This window comes from Motacilla alba, unplaced genomic scaffold, assembly GCF_015832195.1.
Source record: "Motacilla alba alba isolate MOTALB_02 unplaced genomic scaffold, Motacilla_alba_V1.0_pri HiC_scaffold_28, whole genome shotgun sequence".
Classification (NCBI taxonomy): Eukaryota; Metazoa; Chordata; class Aves; order Passeriformes; family Motacillidae; genus Motacilla; species Motacilla alba.
In genome coordinates, this window is record NW_024037374.1 from 3,243,871 (window position 1) to 3,267,061 (window position 23,191).

At 50.7% G+C, this 23,191-nt stretch overlaps 1 protein-coding gene across 1 annotated transcript; it reads left to right on the forward strand.

Annotated features, from left to right (window-relative positions):
• Window positions 1-16,906: 16,906 nt before the first annotated feature.
• Window positions 16,907-19,540, forward strand: LOC119696375 (olfactory receptor 14J1-like). The gene is made up of 2 exons (XM_038126090.1): window positions 16,907-17,064; window positions 18,562-19,540. Exon 2 carries the CDS (start codon window positions 18,585-18,587, stop codon window positions 19,515-19,517), a length of 933 nt encoding a protein of 310 aa, XP_037982018.1. The 5' UTR covers window positions 16,907-17,064; window positions 18,562-18,584; the 3' UTR covers window positions 19,518-19,540.
• Window positions 19,541-23,191: the final 3,651 nt, after the last annotated feature.

A 23,191-nucleotide genomic window follows, 5' to 3' on the forward strand; every position in this document is an offset into this window, starting at 1 on the left:
TTGTTACACAGCAGCCGCAGCAGGGCTGCAGAACCAAGGAGATCATTGTGACACTGCACAAGCTCATGGCATCAAGGCGTCCATGTTACGCTACTGAACCTCATGGAACCAAGGGCCCATTGTCACACTGTGGAACCAAGGAGACTGTTGTTGGCAGTATGAAAGCTTGTGGAACCAAAAGTCCATTGTGACATTGTGGGGCCACATGGAACCATGGAGATCATTAGGACACTTCAGGACCCCCTGGAACCAAGGGGCCATTGTGACACTGCAGGGCCTTGTGTAAGCAAGAGGTCATTGTAGCACGGCAGGGCCTCATGGAATCAAGGGGATCACAGTGACTCTGTGGGGCTCCATAAGGGGCTGTGGGGCTCTGTGAGACCACGGGGCCATTCTGACTGTGGAACCAAGGATACCATTGTTACACTGCAGGGCATCATGGAACCGGAGAGGCCATTGTGAGCCAGCAGGGGAACCCACTGAGGCTATTTTTACACTTCAAGGGCCACTGTGGAATTACAGGGCCTCGTGGAACCAATGAGACCATTGTGACATGGCACGGCCTCATGGGAGCAAGGGGCTGTTGTGACACCGTGGGGCCTTGTAGAACTGAGGGGCCCTTGTGACCCTGAGTGGCACCATGGAACCAAGGAGAGCACTGTGACACTGCAGGGATCTGTGGAGCTGAGAACTCGTGTGACAGTGAGGAGCCCAATGGAACCGAGGGGCCATTCCGTATTTCAGGGCTTCGTGGAACCAAGGTGCCTTTGTGATACTGCAGAACCAAAAGAGACCATTGTTGTCATTCGTCCCAGCTAGATGGTGACGGGGAAGTGACAGTCCCCCTCTCTCAAGGTCTGCTGATCCCAGCTGCCAGGGAAGGCACAGCGCAAATCAAAAGAGCAGCACCACGGCTCCTGGGATAACTTTATTTGATGGTAAAACTTCCCCTTCAGTGTCTCAGGACGCCAAGCTCGGGGCAGACAAAGCTTATAAACAAGAGGAGGGCTGAGGGGAGGATACAATCTTTAACTAATCAGGAGAACTGGAGATAAAATACAAGGTGGGCGTACAAATATCAACCCATGAAGAATCCCAAGGGAAAAAAACAGTTTCAGTAAACTAATGAAGTTTAAAGAAATACAAAACTGACAGGGAAGTTTCTCAAGAGAAGGCAGGTTTTAGGGAGAGATTGGCATTTTGTGAAAGGAGGAGTAAAGAAAGTTCTGAGAAAAGGGGCAGAGACCAAAACACAGCCTAAGGAAATGACAAAATTCTAAATCAAACAAGAATCATACTAATAAAACAAAAACACACTTCAACAACTGTGACACTGTGGGGCTTCATGGAACCAATGAGACCATTCTGAGACACTGAGTCCCCATGGAACCAAGGGGCCATTTTGACACCACAGGGCCTCATAGAACCAAGGACACCACTGTGACACTGCAAGGCCTCATGGAAGCAAGGGGCCAGTGTGCCACTATGGAGCCAAGGAGACCATTGTTCTGTCACTGAGCCTAATGGAAACAAAGATCTGTTCAGATCCTACAGCGCCTCATGGAACCAAGGTGCCATTGTGATGCTGCAGGGCCCCAAGGATCCAAGAACATGGAACAGGTCTGGTTGGCTGGGCCTCCTGGAGGCTGCCTGACTGGTCCAGCTGACCTTGGCCTGTTGAAGGTCACTTCTCGTCAGCCCCTGAAACCCTGGAGTTCCGTGCTTTCCTTCCTGTGGGAAAGAACTATTGTTTTCCTCCAGGGATTCATGGCTGAAACTGGGATTCCTCCTCCAAATTGGATTCTATCCAAGGATTATTCCCCTATAAAACCTGCCAGGACAGACAGCTCAGGCTGGCCTTGGCCTCTTGGGGGCCACCTCTCATCTGCCTTCAAAGCACCAGGGGCCTGTGCTTTTCTTCCCATGAAAAAAAACATCTTTTAAGTCCAGGCATCCATGGCCAAAATTGAGAATCCACCTCCAAAATTCCTTCTATGCAAGGACAGCTTCCAGACAAAAGCTGCCAGGACTATCTCAGTTCCCTTGGTTTCCTGAGGGCCAGCTCTCATCTGCCTTTGAACTACTGGGGCTCTGTACTTCCCTTCCTATGGAAAAGAACCTTCCTTCTTGTCCAGATGCCCATAGACAAAAGTGGGGTTTGGCCTCCCAAATTCTGTCTATCCAAGGATTCCTCCCTGACAATAGCTGTCAAGACAAGCAGGTCTGGCTGGCCTTGCCTCCTTGGGGCCACCTCGAGTCAGCCTTTGAAACACTGGGGCTCTGTCCTTTCCTTCCTGTGGAGAAGAACTGTCATTCCAGTCCAGGAACCCATGGCTGAAATGGAATTCTACCTCCAAACTCCCCACCTATCCAAAGGCTGCTTTCAGACAAAAGCTGCAAGGACAGACAGGTCTGGCTTGCCTTGGCCTGTGGTGACTGCATCTCATGTGCCTTCAAAACCCTGGGGTTCTGTGGTTTCCTTTCTGTAGAAAAGAACTGTCCCCCTTGTCCAGGTGCCCATGGCCTCAAGCACTTGACCGCTCCATAGGGACACAGGAGCTCTGTGTTCAGTGGGGTGGAGACCGAGGACAGCAGAGGAGCGCCCTGGGAGGGACTGAAGGGTGGATTCAGAGGTGGTGGGTGCTTTTGACATAGTAGAGAACAGCCAGAGAAAGGGTCCTGCCCTTGGCATTGCACATCCCCACATGCCAGTGCCCATCCCGGGAAGAGCCCTGAGCAAGGAGGGAGGGACAGGATCTGCCTTGCCAGGGGCTGGGGCTCAGGCCTTGGGCCTTTGCATTCCTGAAACACATCCAGGTTTGCTCAGCACCAGAGACACCTTTCCCTTGCTTGTCCCCAGCTGTCATCACTGCCTCCTGTGTTCTGCTCTGGCTGGAAACTGGGGACACTTTCTCAGTTGTGTCCCTGACAGGGATCTCTTCTGAGTACAACAAACTTCAGTGTTTAAATGTAACTGAGTTCTTGAGGGATTTGTGAAATCACTGAGGGGTTTCTGACATCACAGAGCTGTCTGTGATGTCACAGAGTAGGGTGTGAGGCCATAGAGCAGCTTCTGCCATCATAGAGGGTGGCTCTGTGGCATCAGAGAGTGGGTTGTGACATCATCGGGCGGCTGTGTAACATCATAGAGCAGGCTGTGACATCAAAGAATAGACAGTGACATCATAGAGTGGATTTGTGACATCACAGAGGCTTCTGTGACATCACAGAGCAGCTGTATCACATCACAGGGTGACATCTCAGAGTTGACTCTGTGACATCACATGGGCTGTGTGATACAGGGGGGCTACGTGACATCACAGAGATAGCTGTGTGACATCACAGAAGGCTGTGTGACATCACAGGCAGTAGTGTGACATCACAGAGTGTGTGTGACATCATGAAAGGTCTGTGTGACATCACAGGGGCTATGTGAGGTCACCGGGGAGGTCACTCTGCCCCCCCCCCCCCGTTCCCCCCAGAGAAGTCCATGCACAGCGGGGTCCCCCTGCCCTCAGCGCCGCAGTCTCCCCCAGAGGATGTTCCAAAAGATCCACCCCAGAGCCTGACACAGGAAGAGGGGTTGGGGTCGTGGGGGGTGGGAGAGGGGGACTGGGATCCCCCAGCAGCATCCCTGTGTCCCCCAGGGTCAGAGCCTGGGCCAGGGCTCCTTCACCCTGTTCTGAACGAGGGCTTGAGAGCGCTGAAAAAATTCCTGACAAGGGATCAGCAAAAACCAGATTTAATATTCAGCAACAGCACCACAAAGTTCCTTGGCAAGAGTCACTCTGCTCCTGACTGGACACTTCAGGAACACCAAGGAAACAAAGCAACAACAAAACCAAACCAAATCCAGGCAATCAAACCAGAAATGAACCTAGAACTGTCGCCCTGTGTGTGTGTGACACAAGGACAGTGAGGGCAAGGATAAACGGAATATGGTCTAAAAGCTTAAAAGAGCTCAAACTTAAGAGGACTTAACTTAAATCTTAACCATGACTGATACCTTAAACTTTACAATATAGCAAAACAACAGCGTTTAACAGTGTTTAACCTAACTTATAACCTATGACTTAGCAATTTAAAAGAGGAATAACACTTAACAATATTTAACTTAGCTAATAACTTAAATTAAACTTAACAACTTAGCAAAAGAACAACTCTTAGCAGCATTTAACTTAGCTTGGACCTCGTGACTTAACCTTACTTACTGATATCCGGATGTCTGAGTGACTCAGCTGTCCAAGGCACTCAAGCCCCTCAGAGAGCAGCATTTCTGCCCCATTTCCCCAGCACAGGCACTCCTGTGTGCACACAGACACCAAGAGTCAGTGCAAGGCACCTGAGAGAAATTCCCCTGAGGGCAGGAAATGCTCACTGGGGAGGCTTTGGCATCTCCCCATGGGGCAAAGGGTTGAGCCTGGAGGAGTGGGGGGATCTGCCCAGGCTCCGTCGTTGTTCAGGGATCCCCGAGTGCAGCAAACGGGAGAGTTCCCGGCTGGGAGAGGCCCCACTCCGAGGGAGTCGCTGGCCCAGGAGAGCTCCAAGGGGCTCCTTTTGGAGCGCTGTTTGTAGGGCCCCAAGAGAGGGGCTTCAGTCCCAGCAATGGCTCATCCTGGCCGCACTCGGCATCAACAGCTTTCTTTGGCAGTGTGAGAACAGGGATGTTGTGGCACTGAGGGAACAAAAGCAGTTCCCAGGGCTGCTCCTGCAGAAAGCAGGAGCTCCTTGGGCAGCAGCAGGGCCTGGGGCAGCCAGTGTTTGTGATGAGCTCCAGAGGAGCTGAGCCCAGGGGCTGCTGGCCAAGGCCGAGGCCCAAGGAGCATTTCTCAGCTGGCAGGGCGGCCTGAGAAGGGGAGGGGGGAATGCAGCAGCACAGGGCCCATGGAACCAAGGGACCATTGTGACACTGTGGGGCCCTGTGAGACCAAGGGACCATTGTGACACTGTGGGGCCTCATGGAATCATGGAGTGCACTGTGACACTGCTGTGCTTCATGAAACCACAGTGACCATTATGACACTTTGGGGTGTCATGGGACCATGCGGCCATTGTGACACTGTGAGACTCCATGGAGCCAAAAGTCCATTGTGACATTGCAAGGCCTCATGGAACCATGGAAAGACCATTAGGACACTTCACATCCTCATGGAACCCAGGAGACCATTGGGACACTGTGGGGCCCCATGGAATAAGCAAAGCATTTTGACACTGTGAGGCCTCATGGAACCAGTGAGACCATTGTGACCCTGGGGGTCCCCACAGAACCAAGAGCACCATTGTGATACTGTGGGGCCTGGTGAAACGAAGAGGCCTTTTGACACTGCAGAGCTGCATGGAACCAAAGGTCCATTGTGACATTGCAGGGCCTTGTGTCATTAGGGGTCCATTGTGACATCAGGGATCCAAAGGAGACCATTGTGATACTTCAGGGCCCCATGGGAATCATTGGGACCATTGTGACACTGCGGGGCCTTATGAAACCTAGAGGCCACTGTGACACTGTGGGACCCCATTGAACCAAGGGTCCATTGTGACACTGCAGGTCTTCTTGTAATCAAGGCACCATTGGGACACTTCAGGGCCCCATAAAACCAAGGGAACACAGAACAGGTCTGGCTGGTTTGGCCTCCCCTGGAATGCCTGACTGGTCCAGCTGACCTTGGCATGTTGAGGGTCTCTTTTCATCTGCTGCTGAAATTCTGGGGCTCCATGCTTTCCTTCCTGTGAAAAAGAACTCTCCTTCTCCTCCAGGCACCCATGGACAGAATTGGGATTTCACCTCCCAATTTCTTTTTATCCAGGGATTGTTCCAATAGGAATATTGCCAGGACAAGTCTGGCTGGCAGTGGTTTCACAAGGGTCACTCCCCATCTGTCCCCAAAACACTGGGGAAGGCTTCATGCATTCCTTCCTATGGGAAAGAACTGTCCTGCTAATCCAGGTGCCCATGGGTGAGATTGGGATTCCACCTCCAAAATTCCTTAAATCGAAAGACTGCTCCAAGACAAAATCTGCCATTGCTGACAAGTCTGGCTGGCCTTGGACTAGTGAGGCTCTCACCTGCCTTCCAACACTGGGGCTCCGTGCTTTCCTTCCTATGGAAAAGAACTGTCCTTCTCGGCCAGGTGCCCATGGCCACAATTGGGGTTCCACCTCCAACATTGCCTACTGTGAGAGACTGGAGCAGATTGTGGGCTGGAAACATTTCATGTGTGAGGGAGGAAGGGGCAGGTCAAGCCTTGCCCTGCCCTGGAACCCCAGTGGTATGTTTGCCCAATTATCCAATCACAAATAAAAACCAAACAGAATTAAATGTAGCTGCAATTTTAATGAAGTAGTTTAGAATATATAAAATTGAATACACTCAAAATATTGACAATATAATTTGGTAAAATGAGGAATAATCTGGTTCTGATAATAATGCAGAAGTAAGAAAATTAGTATAGGGTACGGAGTGCAAGGGCTTTGGGACCCCTGCCACCTCACGTACAAGGTCATCAAGTTACAATTCCCCTTTTTATGCTGTGTGCCATCACCATCTCCTCCCATTTTCGATTTGTCACATTCGTATTTCCACCCTCATCATCATCTTCATCACACATGCTCCACCATTCTTTTACGTGGTCACACCACTCTTTGGGGGTGGTCTGAGGAAGGCTTCTCCTCTTCCTCAGGTGTCCTTTATTTCACCTTTGGATTACACATGCACACCAAGCTGGTATAGTATGAGCCAAAACTAACATTATATCAGCCAATACCATGTTCTAACATTAAAGCAATAAATCTCATATAATTAACATGTTCCTGATTTCCACCCAAGTATTCCCTCTCTTTCAGATAAATTTAGTAATAGGTATCTCCTACTCCTTCTTGCCCTGAACATCTGCAGGAGAAAGGGGGGGTAGCAGACCCCTCCCCTCCCTTCTTGCTGGCATTTCACTTTTTAACCATTTTGTTTTCACCAAATCATAATTACTGTATCAATGTTGATTACTCTTTAAATTTTGTCAGCACAAATCACACCTATTTATCACAATTAGATATTAGGAAAAAGCTTTTACTGAAAAAGTGATAAAGTACTGGAATTGTCTACCCTGGGAGGTGGGGGAGTCACCATCCCTGGATGTGTTTACAAAAAGATTGGATATATACTGAGTGCCATGGTCTAGCTGAGATGGTGTTAGGGCATGCGTTGGACTTGATGATCTTCAAAGTCTCTTCCAGCCTTGTGATTCTGTGATTCTGTGCTGGTGTGACATCACAGACCAGGTTGTGACACCATACAGTAGGCTATGACATTGCTGGTTTACTATGTGACATCACAGAGCTGGCTGTGACATCACAGAGTGTGGGAGGACAGATTGTCATGAGTACAGAGAAAGAGCTGAAGGCTATCTTGCTCCTGATAAATTGCAGCTGGACTAATTTCCAAAGAGTGGGGAAAGCCTTGCCCTTAATAGGATGTGTTTTATAAAGAGTGGGTTTAGAAAGGTGTGGGTGCCTTGCCCTTAATAGGATATGTTTTCCAAAGAGTGGGTTTATAAAGGAGTGGGTTAGCTGGCCGAGAATCAACTGCAGACTGTAGGCTGTGCTGTGGGGAAAAAGAGCTGGGCACTTGTGTGAGGGGCAGCAAAGGGAAGATGTCGTGTGAGGGAGAGACAGGCTCATGTGGTGGTGCAAGGGACAGGAAAGAGTTAGCTGGTCCCACAGAAGGAAGAGAGAAGGAGTCAGAAGGCTGCATGGAGTTGCCTGAGGGTAGTCTACAGAGAGAAAGGTATGAGAGTTTTTAGATAATAAGGGGCTGGCGCTTGGGTCATGACCCAGTCACACATGGGGGAAGGACCCAGGAAGACCAAGGGGTATTTAAAGCTGACCACGAGGCAAGCACACATCTTGACCCTACCTCCTCTTGGAATTTCTATCTGAACACTGCTGGAATCCAGGAGTTGGCAGCTGTGTGTGTGCTTCTCCGTATTTTTTTGTCTTTCTCTCTTTCTGTGTCTTCTTCTAAGTCCCTTCTCTTGCAAATTTTGAGTAACTTAAAATTAAACAGGCTTAGAGTTTGCAATGTTGAATGGGCCAAGTTAATGCTTTGAGAAGTGTTCTTTGTTGATTGAATGTCATTTAAACCTTTTGCCAAAGTTTCTCTGATTCTCTAAAGTTCCCAGTAAAGTCTGTTTTGTTGTTTTGAGCACCTGAGAATCTCCTGCTGTTATTTCTCCAGTGAGTCCAACTCAGAGTACAAAAATCATTGTAATTCCTTTGAAATGTCTCATTGAGAGAGTCTTTCAGTGGATGGGGTGCCGGAACCCAGGGCACAGGGAATATTTCTCTGCCTGCTCTGAGGCATCCTGACCCCCAGGGAAGCACTGCTTTTAACCTTCGCCCATGGAGAGAGCTTCCAGGACTTTGGGATGAATTGGAGTCTACAAGTGTGTGAAATAGATAATGGAGAATAGTGTAGTTTGTCACAGGGTAAGATATTTAGAGTGTTGGGATTTTAGTGTAGAGGTAGGTAGGAGACAAGATGGAAGATCTGGGGTGTTGTCTGAGCTGCTTCTTCTTCCTCATCTACTCCATTTTCTGCAGTGTTGCTGGCACAGGGTGATTGGTTATGGGAACCCAGAGGGCAGAGGTTATGTGGACAGACAAAGGATTAGTTATATGCAGAAAGGTAGAAATGAAGTGCATTTTCAGTGTTAATTGCAGAAAACAGCTTTAAAAGACCTTAAAACTGTACATCTTGTGATCATTTCTGCTGTACTTCCTTGTGTGCTAAGTCTGGTGCAGATGGCGTGCCAAACCTCTGATAAGATAACAATAAACAGCAACCTGAAGACCAAAAACAGTCCCGTGTGTCTGTCAGTCCAGGCACAGAACTGTTAAAAGAGGTTTCCTCCCATCAGGGGAGCCTCGGGGGCCCAAGAAGGGGCCAGCACACTTGTCCAGGCGCCCATGGCCAAAACTGGGATTCCACTTCCAACATTGCCAGTTGTGACAGACTGGAGGAGATTGTTGGCTGGAAACATTTTGTGGGTGGGGGAGGAAGGGGCAGGTCCAGCCTTGCCCTGCCCTGCAAGCCCAGCACTGCCCTGCCCTGGAACCCCAATCCCCCCAGAGCCTCTATCCCAGCCCAGCAGTGGCTGCCAGGCCCTGGCACAGCACAGGCAATGCTCCACAGCCACCTCTGCAGCCCCCAGCCCAGCTCCTGAGGGACCAAATGAGCCCAAGGCCCACCTGGGGGAAGGGCCCAGGAAGACCAAGGGGTATTGAAGGCTGACCACAAGGCAAGCACACATCTTGACCCTACCTCCTCTTGGAATTTCCATCTGAATACCGCTGGAATCCAGGAGTTGGTAGCTGTGTGTGTGCTTCTCTGTATCTTTTTTGACTTTCTCTTTCTGTGTCTTTTTCTCTTTCTGTGCTCCTGCAAATTTTGATTAACATTACATTGAACAGGCTTAGAGTTTGTGAAGTTGAATGGGCCAAGTCAATGCTTTGAGAAGTGTTTTTTCTTGATTGAATGTCTGTCATAAGTTTGATGAGAGAATAATTTTAAAAAGTAATACAAAACTCGTTGTGTAACTGACAATCTGTTAAACCACTAAGATGCTGAACATGCCTCTGTGAAACACAGATGTTAAAGATGAAAAACCCAGGAACCTCCTCTTTCTTCTCCAGTCAACAAAGAAGTAGCGGCCCTGGCCCTGGCCCCCATCTCAACCAAACCAAACCAAACCAAGCAACCCTGCCTTGGGCGAGCCCCTTCCCCCCTCTCCAGTCTGCCCCCTCCCATCGGCCCCATTCTAACCAAACCAAACCCCAACAACTGCCAAACAGGAAAACAAAAGAGGCTACAAAACCCCAACCAGAACAAAGCTAGCCACAGCTATTAAAATCTTACCATCAAGTCCCCTTCCCCCAACACAACTCAAACCAAAACCCCTACAACCTACAACCCACACAAAATAACCCTACAACTAATATTAAGCACAAAAAAACCCAAAAACCAACCAAAAAACCAATCCCAACCACAATGTCCACCACAAGTTACTGGCAGGTCAGGTGTTAACCCTTTCAATACTTCAATCCTCTTACAAGTAAAAGAAAAAGAAAACACAAACATATTAAAAAAAACAACATAAAACCATCAAAGTTAGTAAACAAGAGATTAAATCCAAAAAAAAAAGAAAAATAAGAAAAACATCTTCAAACTAAAATCCTCTTATAAGCTATAAAGAAAAAACTCTTTTTCTATATAACACATAAAACAATAAAAAATAAAATATTCAAATGATATCAAACAATATCAAACCAAATTCAACATACTAAGATAAAAAATGTTAAATTAACTGTAATTTCATCAAAAGTTTAAACCAAAAAAAAAGTAATCCAGTGCATCCAAGAGAAGATCTCTACTCCAAGAGAGAAAAACAAAATTTAAATAAATAATAAAAATATTTATCTTTAAACAACTCATCTTATAAACAATACCCCATAAGTTGACATGGCCCATCCACAAGCTCTAAAAAAGCTTATAGTAATAACAACAACTTCACAATAACAAAGTTCCCCAGAAAACTGTTATCCATGACAAAATTAGAAACCACAAAAAAAGTATTTTTTCCTCGTGAAAAAGAACTCCATGTAGCCTCTGTTGTTTTCCTGTTTGGTAGTTGCTGGGGTTTGGTTTGGTTGAGATGGGGGCCAGGGCCGCTATTTCTTCATGGACTAGAGAAGAAAGAGGAGGTTCCTGGGTTTTTTCGTCTTTAACATCTGTGTTTCACATAGGCGTGTTCAGCATCTTAGTGGTTTAACAGCTACGATCTGTCCAGCTGGCTGGGTTGTGGCACAGCATCTGCCCTTGGGGTGGCGTTAACTTTTTATACTAAGAACTACGTGTACTTTTTTTTACAATAATATTCTAACACCTATCACCTATGTTAGACAGTCTGTCTCTAAACCAATCATAACGTGTCACCATCACAGCAGAAGATGGAGGGCAAGAAGAAGAAGGAGGAGGACAGGATACCCCCAGATTCCTCCATCTCGCCTCTTGAACCCCCATTCTAAAATCCCAAAATTCTACTTTTTCACCCTGTGACAAAATAACTATCACTCTACTCCAACTCTTCTGGCTTGTAAATCTTCACACAAAGTTGGTAATTTTTTCCATAGGGTAAAATTAAAAGCAGAGATGTTTTTGATTCCATGCCAAGGTCTCGGAGCCCCTTGACATGGTCTCAAGGCATCTAGGACAGCCAGAGGAACATCCTGGGTTCTGACACAACCTCAGTGATACCAGCACCATGCTCTAACCAACTGAGCTAAGAGGTCAAAATGACACAAAATTTTACTGTCAAAATATAGACAAACAAGGAACTTTGGCAAAAGGTTTAATACAACATCCACTTCAACAGAAAACTCTTGTCATAGCAATAACTCATTTATCTTAGCAAAGTCAACCTAAAACCCCTTAACTCTGAAGATGGTAAGTTACCCAAAAATGTTCCAGGTAAGTAGGATTAGAAGGAGAAGAAATAGAGAACAACAGAAAGACAGAGCCGTAGGAAGACATGCACATAGATACCAACTGCTCAACTCCCAATACCACAGACAAAAGAACCCCAGCAGAAAGCAGCATCCAGACCATGGGCTGGCCTCGTGCTCCGGCTTTTAACCCCCTGGGCCTCCATGGGCCCACCCCTGGGGTGGGACTGCCAGGTGCCTGTCCAATCAGAGTCAGGCTAGACACCAGCTGCCCCTGTTGTATGATTGATTGACAGCTCAGCCAATCAGAGCTGTGTTAGCACTGCCCCTGCTGTGTGATTGACAGCTGTGCCAGGCCAGGGCTGGGGGCGGGGCTCTGTCCCACCACAAACCAAGGCCTGACCCGCCCCTGGCCCCACACGGGCATTCCGAGCATCCCAAGGTGTCTCGGGACATCGATCTCATCCAGCCTCTGACAGCGACCACGGTGACACTACGGAACCCCATGGAACCAAGGGGTCATTATGACACTGTGGAGCCTCATGGAATCAAGGAGACCATTGTGCAACTGGAGAGCTCCAAGGAACCAGGGGTTCATGGTCACCTTGTGGAGCTAATAGTGTCATGGAGGAGCCATTGTGACACAGCGAGGGCACATGAACCAAGGAGCCATTGTGACACAGCAGGGCTGTGTGGAACCACGAAGCCATGGTGACATTGCAAGGCCTCATGGAAGCACAGGGCCATTGTGACACTGCAGAAGCAAGGGGAACATTGTGACACTCCAGGGCCTCATTGAGCCAAGGAGACCATTGTGACACATTGTGGCCCCACCAAACCAAGGGAACATGGAACAGGTCTGTCTGGCTGGGCCTCCTGGGGAGCACCTGACATGTCCGGCTGACCTTGGCATGTCGAGGGCTGCTTCTCATCTGCCCCTGGAGCACTGGGGCTCTGGGCTTTCCTTCCTATAGGAGAGAACTGTCCTCCTCCATGAGCCCATGGCCAAAACAGAGGTTCCTCTTCCAAATTTCCTTGCAAAGATTGTTCCCAGATGAAATCTTCCAGGACAGACAGCTCTAGCTGCCTTGGCCACCCAGGGGCCACCTCTCATCTGCCTTTCAAACACTGGGACCACATGCTTTTCTTTCTTATGGGAAAAAATCAACCATCTAGACCAGGCACACGTGCCCAAAATTGAGCATCTGCCTCCAGCATTCCTTATATCCAAGGATAGCTCCCAGGCAAAAGCTGCTGGGACTGACAAGTCTTGCTGGCCTTGGCTTCCTGAGGGCTGGCACTCATGTGCCTCTGAAACACTGGGGCTCTGGGCTTTCCTTCTTAATGCAAAGACCTTTTCTTCCTGTGCAGGTGCCCATGGCCAAAACTGAGATTCCACCTCCAAAATGCCCTATGTCCAAGGATAGCCCCTCGACAAAAGGTGCCAGGAGAGACAGGTCTGGTTGGATTAACCTAAGGGGGCCACCTCTCATCTTCTTCCAAAACACTGGGATTTTGCACTGTTCTTTCCTATAGGTAAAAACCATCCACCTTGACCAGGTGCCCATGGCCAAAACTGGGATTCCACCTCCAAAGCTCTGTACATCCAAGGATTGCTCCCAAGTGAAAGCTGCCAGGACAGAAAGGTCTGGCTGCCCTTGGCCTCTTGGGAGCTGCCTCTCACCTGCTTTCCAAACACTGGGGCTTTTGCTTTCCTTCCAATGGAAAAGAACTGTCCTTCTTCTCAAGGTGTCTGTGGTCAAAATTGAGATTCCTCCTCCCAAATTCCATATATCCGAGGATTCCTCCATGACAGGACAAACAGGTCTGGCTTGGCCTCCCAAGAGCCACATCTCATCTGCCTTTGAAACACTTGAGCTCTCTGCTTTCCTTCCTATAGAACAGAACCGTCCTTCTCCTCTGGGTGTCCATGTCTGAAATTGGGATTCCACCTCTACAATTCTGTATATCCAAGGGTTGCTCCCAGGCACAATCTGCCAGTACCGTCAAGGCTGGCTGGCCTTGGCCTCTGCTGACTGCCCCTGCAACACTGGGGCTCGGCTCTTTCCTTCCCATGGAGACCACTGGGACACTGTGGGGACCTCATGGAACCAAGGGGATCATTGTGGCACCACTGGAGCCCATGGAACCAAGGGGCCATGCTGACACAGCGGGGCTGCATGGAACCCAGAGGCCATGGTGACTCTGTGGGGCCTGATGGACCCATGGAGGCCATTGTGACCCTTCAGGGCCTCGTGTGTCACCAAGGGGGCATTGTGAAACCTCAGGACATCATGAAAGCCTTGGACTATTGGGACACTGTGGGGCCCCATGGAACCCAGGGAACATGGAACAGGTCTGGCTGGCTTGGCCTCCCAGGGGCCCCCTGACAGGTCTGGCTGATCTTGGGATGTCAAAGGCTGCCTCTCATAAGTTCCTGGAGCACTGGGACTCTGTGCTTTCCTTGCTATAGAAAACAACTGTCCATCTTTTCAGATGGCCATTGCCAAAACTGGTACTGTCCCAAAAAATTTCCTATATGCAGGGTATCTTTCAGAGCAAAACCTGCCAGCTCTGGCTGGCCTTGGCCTCTGGTGGTCACTTCTTATCTGCCCCTGAAACAGGGGATCTCTGTTTCTTCATTCCTATGGAATAGAACCATATTTCATGTCCAGGGACCATGGCAAAAACTAGAATTTGGCCTCCCAAATTCCATATACTTAAGGATTGCTCCCAGACAGAAGTAGCCAGGACAGACAGGTCATTGTCCTCTGGTCATTTTCTTAGACTATGAGCTGAAGGTTTTCATTTTAAAACACCTTGGAGAGGGCCCCGAGATCTCCCAAGGAGGGCTTTTGAGGCCTCGGCTACATGACCACTGCATATGGACAAAGGAGCTCGGTGTTGTTGTGGTGGTTTTGCATCACAGAAGTGATGTCCTAAGAGAAGCTGCTAGCAGTTTCCTCTGTGTGTGACAAAAAAATAATCAGTAATTGCATTGAAAATTGACAATCTGTTAAACCACTAAGGAAACTGTACATGGTTCTGTTAATGACAAAAAAGCCTGGGGAGGGTCTCCTTCCCTTCTGGCTGGCAGAGAGGTAACAAGGCTGACCAGGTCCCTGTCTCAGCCAGGGCCGGCCGAGTGGCTCCTGCCGTGAGGCCTGGCCCCCTCCCAGGGAGCCCGCCAGGCCCCATCTCTTTTTCCCTATAACGCATTGAAAAGTATGGGGAGATGACTTGTGAAGCAATGGCCTCAATGCTGCAGTAAGCAAATGTTGAAGTAGCTGTGATCTCCTGAAAAGTTTGCACATTGAAAGCCAAAAGAGTGATGAGACCCTGTGCCCTCAGGGAGAGAAGAAGATCTCTGTCCCCAGAGATGAAGAAGATTTCAGAAATGGATGAAGAGAACCTTTGCTCTTAAACAGCTCATCTTTAAACTAATACCCCATCAGTTGACATGGCCCATAAACACTGCTGTGGGAAAAGCAAAGATAAAATAGGAGGGACTTCATGACTGCAGATTTTCTGGGCAGCTGCTATTCATGGGAATTAAGGGCCCCAAGAGAACTGTTTTCTTAAGGAGAAGTCTCCCAGGCATGAAGGAGAGACTCCTCTCCCAAAGTGAACTGAAGAAAGAGGTGGTAAACTGACTGAAAGTTTTAGGTTTTGTCTGTTTACACTGTCAGTAAGAAAGAAAAGGTTGTAGGGAGATACAAGTGTTCTGAAAGTTTTGTTCAGATTCTTATTACTCTTTCTTTAGTTACTGTTAATAAACTTTTCTTGATACCCTTTTAGGTTTTGAGCCTACTTTGCCTTTCTCCTCATCCTATCTCACAGTAGGAAATGAGTGAGTATATTCTAGTGAGTGCCCTGGTAATTAGCCAACACTGAACCCACCACACTAATTGATGCATTGGCCAAGAAATCTCAAACTGGTGAACCAAAACCACTGCAGAAAACTTCCTGATGAACTGCATGAGAGCAGAGGGAAATCAAGGCAGAGCCACGGTTTGTCAGGACTTGCTTCATCCTAATGAGCGCTGTGGAGCTTTTAGAGCTCAGCCCTTGAACTTCAGGGCCTGAGAGGAGATTGCACAAACCTTTCCAGGAAGCAAAGTGAGAAGAAACACCCAAAGTTTCTCAAAGCATTAATGAGTCTCACTGTGGTCAATCCCCAACACAGTCTCCTCATGGACTCCTTGAAGGAGAGAACTGGAGGCCAGGATGGCACAAAAACCTCTCAGAGACTTAGTATAGGAATGAAAATTCTTAAAATTACCTAAAAGTATCCATAAATCCATAAAGTACCTTAAAAAAATTGAGTATCTCAAAGCATTAATGAGTCCCACTGAGTGTCAGTACAAAGCTCTCAAGGGACTCATTAAAGCAGATAATTGGGGCCATGATTACACAAACCTCTCACAGAGTCTGTACCAAAAGGGAAACACCAAGTACCTCAAAATAACTGAAGTACATTGAAGCATTAATGATCCCCACTGAGTGTCATTACTGATTAAAGCTCTCAAGGGGCTAATAAAGCAGATAATTGGAGGCTGTGACTGCACAATCTTTCTCAAAGTGTCTGAATCAAAAGGGAAACACAAGTAGCTAAAAAGCAGAAGTACTCTGAAGTATTAATGAGTCCCACTGAATGTTGCTACTGACAAAGCCTCTGCAGGGACTAATTACTGCAGATAATTGGAGGCCATGATTGCACAAACCTCTCAGAGACTCCAAGGCAAAAGCCAAAGCCAAAGTCCTTTGAAAAGCCTGCAGTCCCTGGGAGCATGAAGGAGCCCCCAGGGCCATTGCTGAGCAAGGCTCCCCAGGGACTCCTTCCAGCAGATCCTTGAGGCCACTGCCATGTGGGCTAGGGGGGGATGCAGAGGGCAGGACAAGGGGCTGCCAGTGGCCAGCCTGGCTGGGACTGTGCCAGGAGGCCCCAGGGCCTCAGGACAAGGTGTCTCCTGCCAGCCCTTGGTGGCACAGACCCTGCTGTGCCCCAGGGCACCAAGCCTTGGCTTCTCTTTGTCCCCAGCTGTCATCACTGCCTGCAGTTCTCTGCTCTGCCTGGGGCCTGGGGACACTTTTTCAGTCGTGTCCCTCCCTGGGACCCATTAAAAGTCCAAGAAACTTTGGAGTGTGATTCTGACTTGGAGTTCTGGAGAGGTTTCTTCAGCTGCCTCTCAGGGACTGATGTTCAGGGCCTGAGCACAAAGCCCCAGAGGCTCATTAAAGTCCTTGTGCTGTGGCTGTGCTGCTGAGCTGGGCCGGGCTCCTGGCACAGAGGCAGCTCCTGGGAACCAAGAAGAGCTTGAAAAGCACATTTCTCTTGCTGAGCAGCTCTTCTGCCAGCCCAGCAGGGCTGGGGCACTGCCTGCAGCCAGCCCGGGCACAGCACAGAGGCACAGAGAGCTTCAATCAGTCAGGGCTGGGAAGGTGCTGAGAAGTGCCTGGGGCAGAATCCCTGCCAGCCCTTGGCACAGGAACCTCTGGCTGCAGGACAATGCAGCTGCAGCTCCTGCAGTGATCTCCTACAGCTGCAACATCCCAATGCCTACAGACCCTGTGAGTACAACTCTGAGTATTTCTGGTGCAGGGGAGGTGAAATGCTCATGAAGCTCTGACATGCTGAGGGGTTCTGATCAGTCATGGAATATTTCCTAGACAAGGATTTTGACAAATTGAGGAAATTTCCTAAGACTTTGTATTCGGTTTCCCACTATTGGAGAATGTCAGGGAGGGAGGGATAAATATTAAATGGTAATTATGAATTATTAGTGCTGAATTTTGAAAAGTGCCTGAGACATCTGAACTATTCCTTTTAGTGATCAGTAGGTTCACAGGAGATCCCTAATGTGCTTTCAGCCACTCTGCCCATGGACAGCAGCAGCATCACCTTTGCTGCACCCATCAGGCTCAGTCTGAGCTGGCCTTTCTCCAAGCTGCAAACAGAACCTGCCCCCAGCCAGTGCCCTGCAGACAGGCAGGCTTCTGTAGGGCCAAGGAGAGTGCACAGAGATTTGGGGGTCTGTGAGTGCAGGCAGGGAGGGATCAGGCACAGGGAAACACCTGCAAGAGGAAAATCTCCAGGAAGCAGAGAGATCAGGGGAGGAGGGAAAACAAAACCCAGAAATGCTGTGGCGGGGAGAGTTTAGAGATCTCCACAGGAGCCCCTCCAGTGCAGCCCCTCCCTCTGGATAAGCCCCCTCCCTCCTGTCCCCCAGCCAAGCCTCTGCCCTCAGGGCTGGGGCTCCAAGGCGTGAAGCCCCTCCTGTTCAGGCAGAGCTGCCGCAGAGCTGTGGGGCAGCTCTGCAGCCCCAGGCCCAGTTTCCTCTGCAGAGCACAGGGCTGGGAGCAGCTGCCCGGCACTGGGGGCTCTGGCAGGGGGCACAGCTGGCTCAGGGTGACGCTGTCCCCAGTGCCCGGCTCTGGGCAATGCTGTCAGTGCAGCCAGGGAAGGAGCTGCATCTCCCTCAATCCAGTGCCATGAGAAGGACTCTTGGAATTCTCCCTGAGATTTCAGCGCAAGCTGGGAGCTTTAATCCAGGATGCAAACCTGTCCTAGAGCATCTCTGGGTTATGAGATTGATGGGGAAAGGCAGAGGTGTTCTGACACTGAAAATGCTGCTGGGTTGATGAAATGAACAATGTGAGTCCTTGGCTACAAATGTGGAGCTGGGCTGTGGTGGATCCATCTGCTCTCAGCAATACCTGGTGACATTTTAGAGGAAGCATGTGAAGGTGATCACCCTCCAGCTGTGAAAGGTTAAAGCCCAGAGAAACTCTGAACAGGTCTGAATGACAGACCATCTCCCATCACTCACCACTCATCATCTTGCCTCAAAGAACTTACTCTGTTCTCCCTGGATGCAGCAAAAATGCTGAGGGTTTCTGATATCCAGGAACACTGGAAGAGATATGGGGGAGCTTATAAATAAAACCCCAGACTTTGAAAGCACTAAAGACCATTTCTGTGTGTTACAGAGGAGGGTGTATGGGAAATGACTTTGATTTTGGTTACAGGTATCTCTAACTCTTCAGTGTCTTTTTTCCCATGAACAGGTCTCCATGTGCAGCCCCAGCAAATGTACAACAGCAGCTCCATCAGCCACTTCCTCCTGCTGGCATTGGCAGACACACGGCAGCTGCAGCTGCTGCACTTCTGCCTCTTGCTGGGCATCTCCCTGGCTGCCCTCCTGGGCAACGGCCTCATCATCAGCGCCGTAGCCTGCGGCCAGCACCTGCACACGCCCATGTTCTTCTTCCTGCTCAACCTGGCCCTCAGCGACCTGGGCTCCATCTGCACCACTGTCCCCAAAGCCATGCACAATTCCCTCTGGGACACCAGCACCATCTCCTACACAGGATGCGCTTCTCAGCTCTTTTTTTTCATCTTTTTTGTTTCAGCAGAGCTTTCCCTCCTGACCATCATGTGCTACGACCGCTACGTGTCCATCTGCAAACCCCTGCACTACGGGACCCTCCTGGGCAGCAGAGCTTGTGCCCACATGGCAGCAGCTGCCTGGGCCAGTGGCTTTCTCTATTCATTGCTGCACACGGCCAATACATTTTCCCTGCCCCTGTGCCATGGCAATGCCCTGGGCCAGTTCTTCTGTGAAATCCCACAGATCCTCAAGCTCTCCTGCTCCAAATCCTATCTCAGGGAACTGGGGCTTCTTGGTGTTGGTTCCTGCTTTGGTTTTGGCTGTTTTGTCTTCATTGTTTTCTCCTATGTGCAGATCTTCAGGGCTGTGCTGAGGATCCCCTCTGAGCAGGGACGGCACAAAGCCTTTTCCACCTGCCTCCCTCACCTGGCCGTGGTCTCTCTGTTCCTCAGCACTGGCATATTTGCCCACCTGAAGCCCCCCTCCATCTCGTCCCCATCGCTGGATCTGTCAGTCTCTGTTCTGTACTCGGTGGTGCCTCCAGCCCTGAACCCCCTCATCTACAGCCTGAGGAACCAGGAGCTCAAGGATGCCCTGAGGAAAATGATGATGGTATCTTTTCAGAAACAATAAACTTCCTCTTTTCTGCTATAGAACGATCAGAATGTAACTCTTTACAATCTTTCTGCTGTTTTCACCTATTTGTCTATTTTTTCATTGGGACCTTTTCTTATTATTTTTCCAGTGTAATAATGTTGTTTTTTTTTTTAAATACTGTACTACTACTCTTAGCTTTTCTACATGAACATCTACTTTTCTTTTGAAACTCAAAGACTTTTAGGAGGTTCATTCCTTGTGCATTTGAATAAAAACCAGTGGCTGCCCTGATTTTTGTGTCCAAGGCATTTCCTCAGCCCTTCTCTGGCTCTGCAGGGGCAGTGCCTGTGAGCAGAGGTGGAGGGAAGAGGCTCCAGCACAGCAGCACGGCCAGGGACAATGGCCCTGCCTCTTCCCACATCTGCTCTTCCCAGCTCCACACTCCCCTTCCCAGTCCTGCTGTGGGTGCAAGGCCAGAGTGCTCTGGCAGCTGGGTCCCTGTCCTGCTGCGTGTCCGTGCTGTGACCTCAGGCAGGGACAGGCCATGGGCACTGCTGGGACACAGCTGGGCTCCAGCACAGCAGCTCCATCAGCAAAGGGCATCTCCTGAGTGCAGGGCAGGAAGGCTTTGCTCCCCTCCAGAGCCATTCTCAGGACTGCAAAGAGGCTCCTTGTGTTCCTTGTTCTCCCAGAACTCAGTGGGATGAGATCGGGGTCTCACTGGGGCTGTCAGGGGACTCAGGTCAGGGTCAGGTTTTGCTTGTTGGTGGCCAGTGCCCATCAGATGGTGAATGGTCTGTGCTGAACCTTCCTGGGGCACTGCAGCTTGTGCCAGGGCTGATGGCAGGGGAATGTTTGTCTGGAGGGCCTTGGGAGCTGCCAGGAGAACACAGGGGACCTGCAGGGACAGCGTGTGCCAGGGACCAGCAGGGAGTGGAGCTCACAGGGCACTGGCCTGGTCAGGGTGGGGTCACCCTGAGATCAAGGACTGAATGTCTGCTGAGAGCCAGGAGAGCTCTGCACCCAGGGGACACAGCAGGCACAGGGAAAGGAGTCTGGGCACTGACTCCTCTGACCCTCAGGGGACTCCCCCAGGAGGATCCGGGGCAGCCCCAAGCCCCTCTGGCAGCCCTGGAACAAGGCAGGCACCTCCGAGCCCCCTCCATGGCCCCGCAGAGCCTGTGTGGGAGGGGGTCAGTGCAGGAGCAGCATCAGCTGCCTCTGTGTGCCAGGCTGAGCAGCAGAGCCCAGCACAGGCAGCCCAGGGCCCGGGCAGCACAGCCCCCGAGCTCTGCAGAGCAGCAGCCCCAGCTCGGGGCTCTGGGGAGCAGGGCAGGGGCTGCAGCAACGGCTGCTCAGGCCAGCACAGACGTGTTCCCCTGGCAAAGGCTCTGGGGGCCAGCTGGCATGTGCCAGGAGCAGAGCAGGGGCCCGTGGGTGTGCAGAGGAGCCCTGGCAAGAGGCTGCCCTGTCCCTGGACCAGCAGGAGCTGACCGAGCTGAGCATCTCCTGAGCATTCCAGGCACAGAGTGGTTGTCCCTGAGCTCCAGTGCCTTCAGTTCCTGCTGCAGGGCCAGACCTGACTCTGCTGGGCTGGGGCAGGGGCAGGGAAAGGCTGAACTGGGCAGTGCCAGGGAGGGGAAAACAATGGAGCCTTGTCCCCATGAGACCCCACAGTGTCAGAATGGTCTCCGTGGTTCCATGAGGCCCCACAGTGTCACAATGGCCCCTTGATTCCATTCAGCCCCACAGGGTCACCATGGTCCCCTGGTCACACAAGGCCCTGCAGTGTCACAAGGGCCCCTTGGTTCCATGGAGCCCACAGGGTCAGTTTTGCCAGTGGGCAGGGTCAGCACCAAAGACACAGACACCAACTGCAGGAATTGTGTAATTTATATAATGTACATCTGCAAAAAATTACAAAAGGAGAAGTCCAGCAATGCACCCAACCATCACCACCAAAGATTGCAGCAGTGATTCAGAAAGATCCAGCACCAGTTACCCTCAGGCTTTGCCATCCCCCAGATCCACACAGCAGCTGGGGGAAGCTGTCACAGCCAAGGGCTGCAGAGCCACTCCTGGGCACTGGGAATTGCTGCAGCTGCCTCCAGCCACAGGTGAGGCTCCAACCTCGCTGTGAGAGGGCCCAGCTCTGACAGGGCTGAATGAACAAACTGACAGCACTGCTAGTGCAGGAACATCTGGTTTCATCCTCCTCTTGGCTTCCTCCCAAAGCCTGGCCAGGGCCCAAGGAGGAACCAAGGGAGGTGACTTTGACCATTCAGCCCCTAACAAGGCCAGATGTCAGATTTCATGGCCTTGTCCAGCTTCTAAATACAGAAAGGTCAATACATGTTTCACCAATGAGTGGATACATCTTTCACAGTGCTAATGAGCATGCATATTTCATTAGTGAGCAGATACAAAGATAACCTTTGGTTGGAAGGCTCATCCAGAGGCCACCTTTGGCTCAGGGCCTGCTGTTCAGGCCTCACTCAGGGCTGCTGTCCAGGCCTTGGCACTTCAGGGACGTGGTTTAGAGCTGGGCTTGGCACTGCTGGGTGACCAGCTGGACTGGATGAGCTCAGAGGTCTTTTCCAACAGAAAGGATTCTGTGATTCCAGGATTCTATCTGCTGCATTCAGCTAGGTCCATATTAGCAGCATTCATTTGCTCAGAAAGTCTCCTCTTGCCCAGCTCTTGTGGCCTGAGGCTTCAGCTCCTTCAGCTCCTGGTGCTGAGCTGCTCCTGCTGAACAAGACGACTTGGAGAGAAGAACACAGTCCATCCAATTCCTTCTGGGACACGGAGAGGGGAGGCTGTGGAAACAGAAGCATTGTTTGGTGTGGCCTCCTCTCTGCCCTTCACGCCTTTCAGCGCTCTGAACCAGCCAAGAGCTTTCTCCAGGAGTGCAATGAAGCAGCTGTTCCTGCTCCACGGTGAAGACCCTCCTTTCTCTGCCTCTGGAGTTTCCTGGGCACAGCGGCCGTTTCCATCTGGAAGCTCTCCATGGACAGGGAGTCCCCCAGCTCTGCTCCTTGCACAACCCCAGGAGCCCAGGGCTGCCATCTCAAGTCCCTGCTGGCACTGGGGGCTCCCAGGTGCCTCAGGCTGCTGTGACACCGCTGCACACGGCAGGCAAGAGTGGCAGGGGCTGTGCTGAAAGTCAGCTCCATGTGCTGCTGCTGCTGCTCTGGGGTCATTTGTGCAGCCCTGGCCCAGAGTCAGGGATCAGCTCCAGGCCCTGCTGCTGCTCCCTCGGGATCAGCCCCAGTTTGGGTGCTGCTGTCAGGGCCAGCAGAAGCGGTGCCTGGAGCAGCGGGTGCTGACAGTGCCCCAAGCCCCGGGGCCAGAGGGGTCCCTGGGCTGGGGCTGGGAGGGAGCTGCCCCTTGTTCTCCCTCTGCCCCAAGCCAAGCTGGGCCGGGCACAAGGGGGGCAGCACAGCCACCAGGGAGCCTGCGAGTCTCTTCCAGCCCTGGATGCTCAGAGTTTGGCCTTGGAGCCTCAGGTGGACAAAGGCAGCTGCTCCTGGTCCCTCTGTGTGCCCGTGTTCAGCAGTGCTGCTCCATCAGTCTGTGCCCAGCAATGGGGAAAAGCCTCAGCCCTGCAGGGCCAGGAGCTGCCAGGCTCTGCCTCAGCAGCTTCAGCCAGAGGGAAGGGAGCTGCTCCACACAGGAGCAAAGGACATTCCTGTTACAGGGCGTGCTTT

Excerpts from the sequence above, each read along its gene's own strand:
- LOC119696375 (XM_038126090.1), top strand. The coding sequence starts at position 18,585 with ATGTACAACAGCAGCTCCATCAGCCACTTCCTCCTGCTGGCATTGGCA.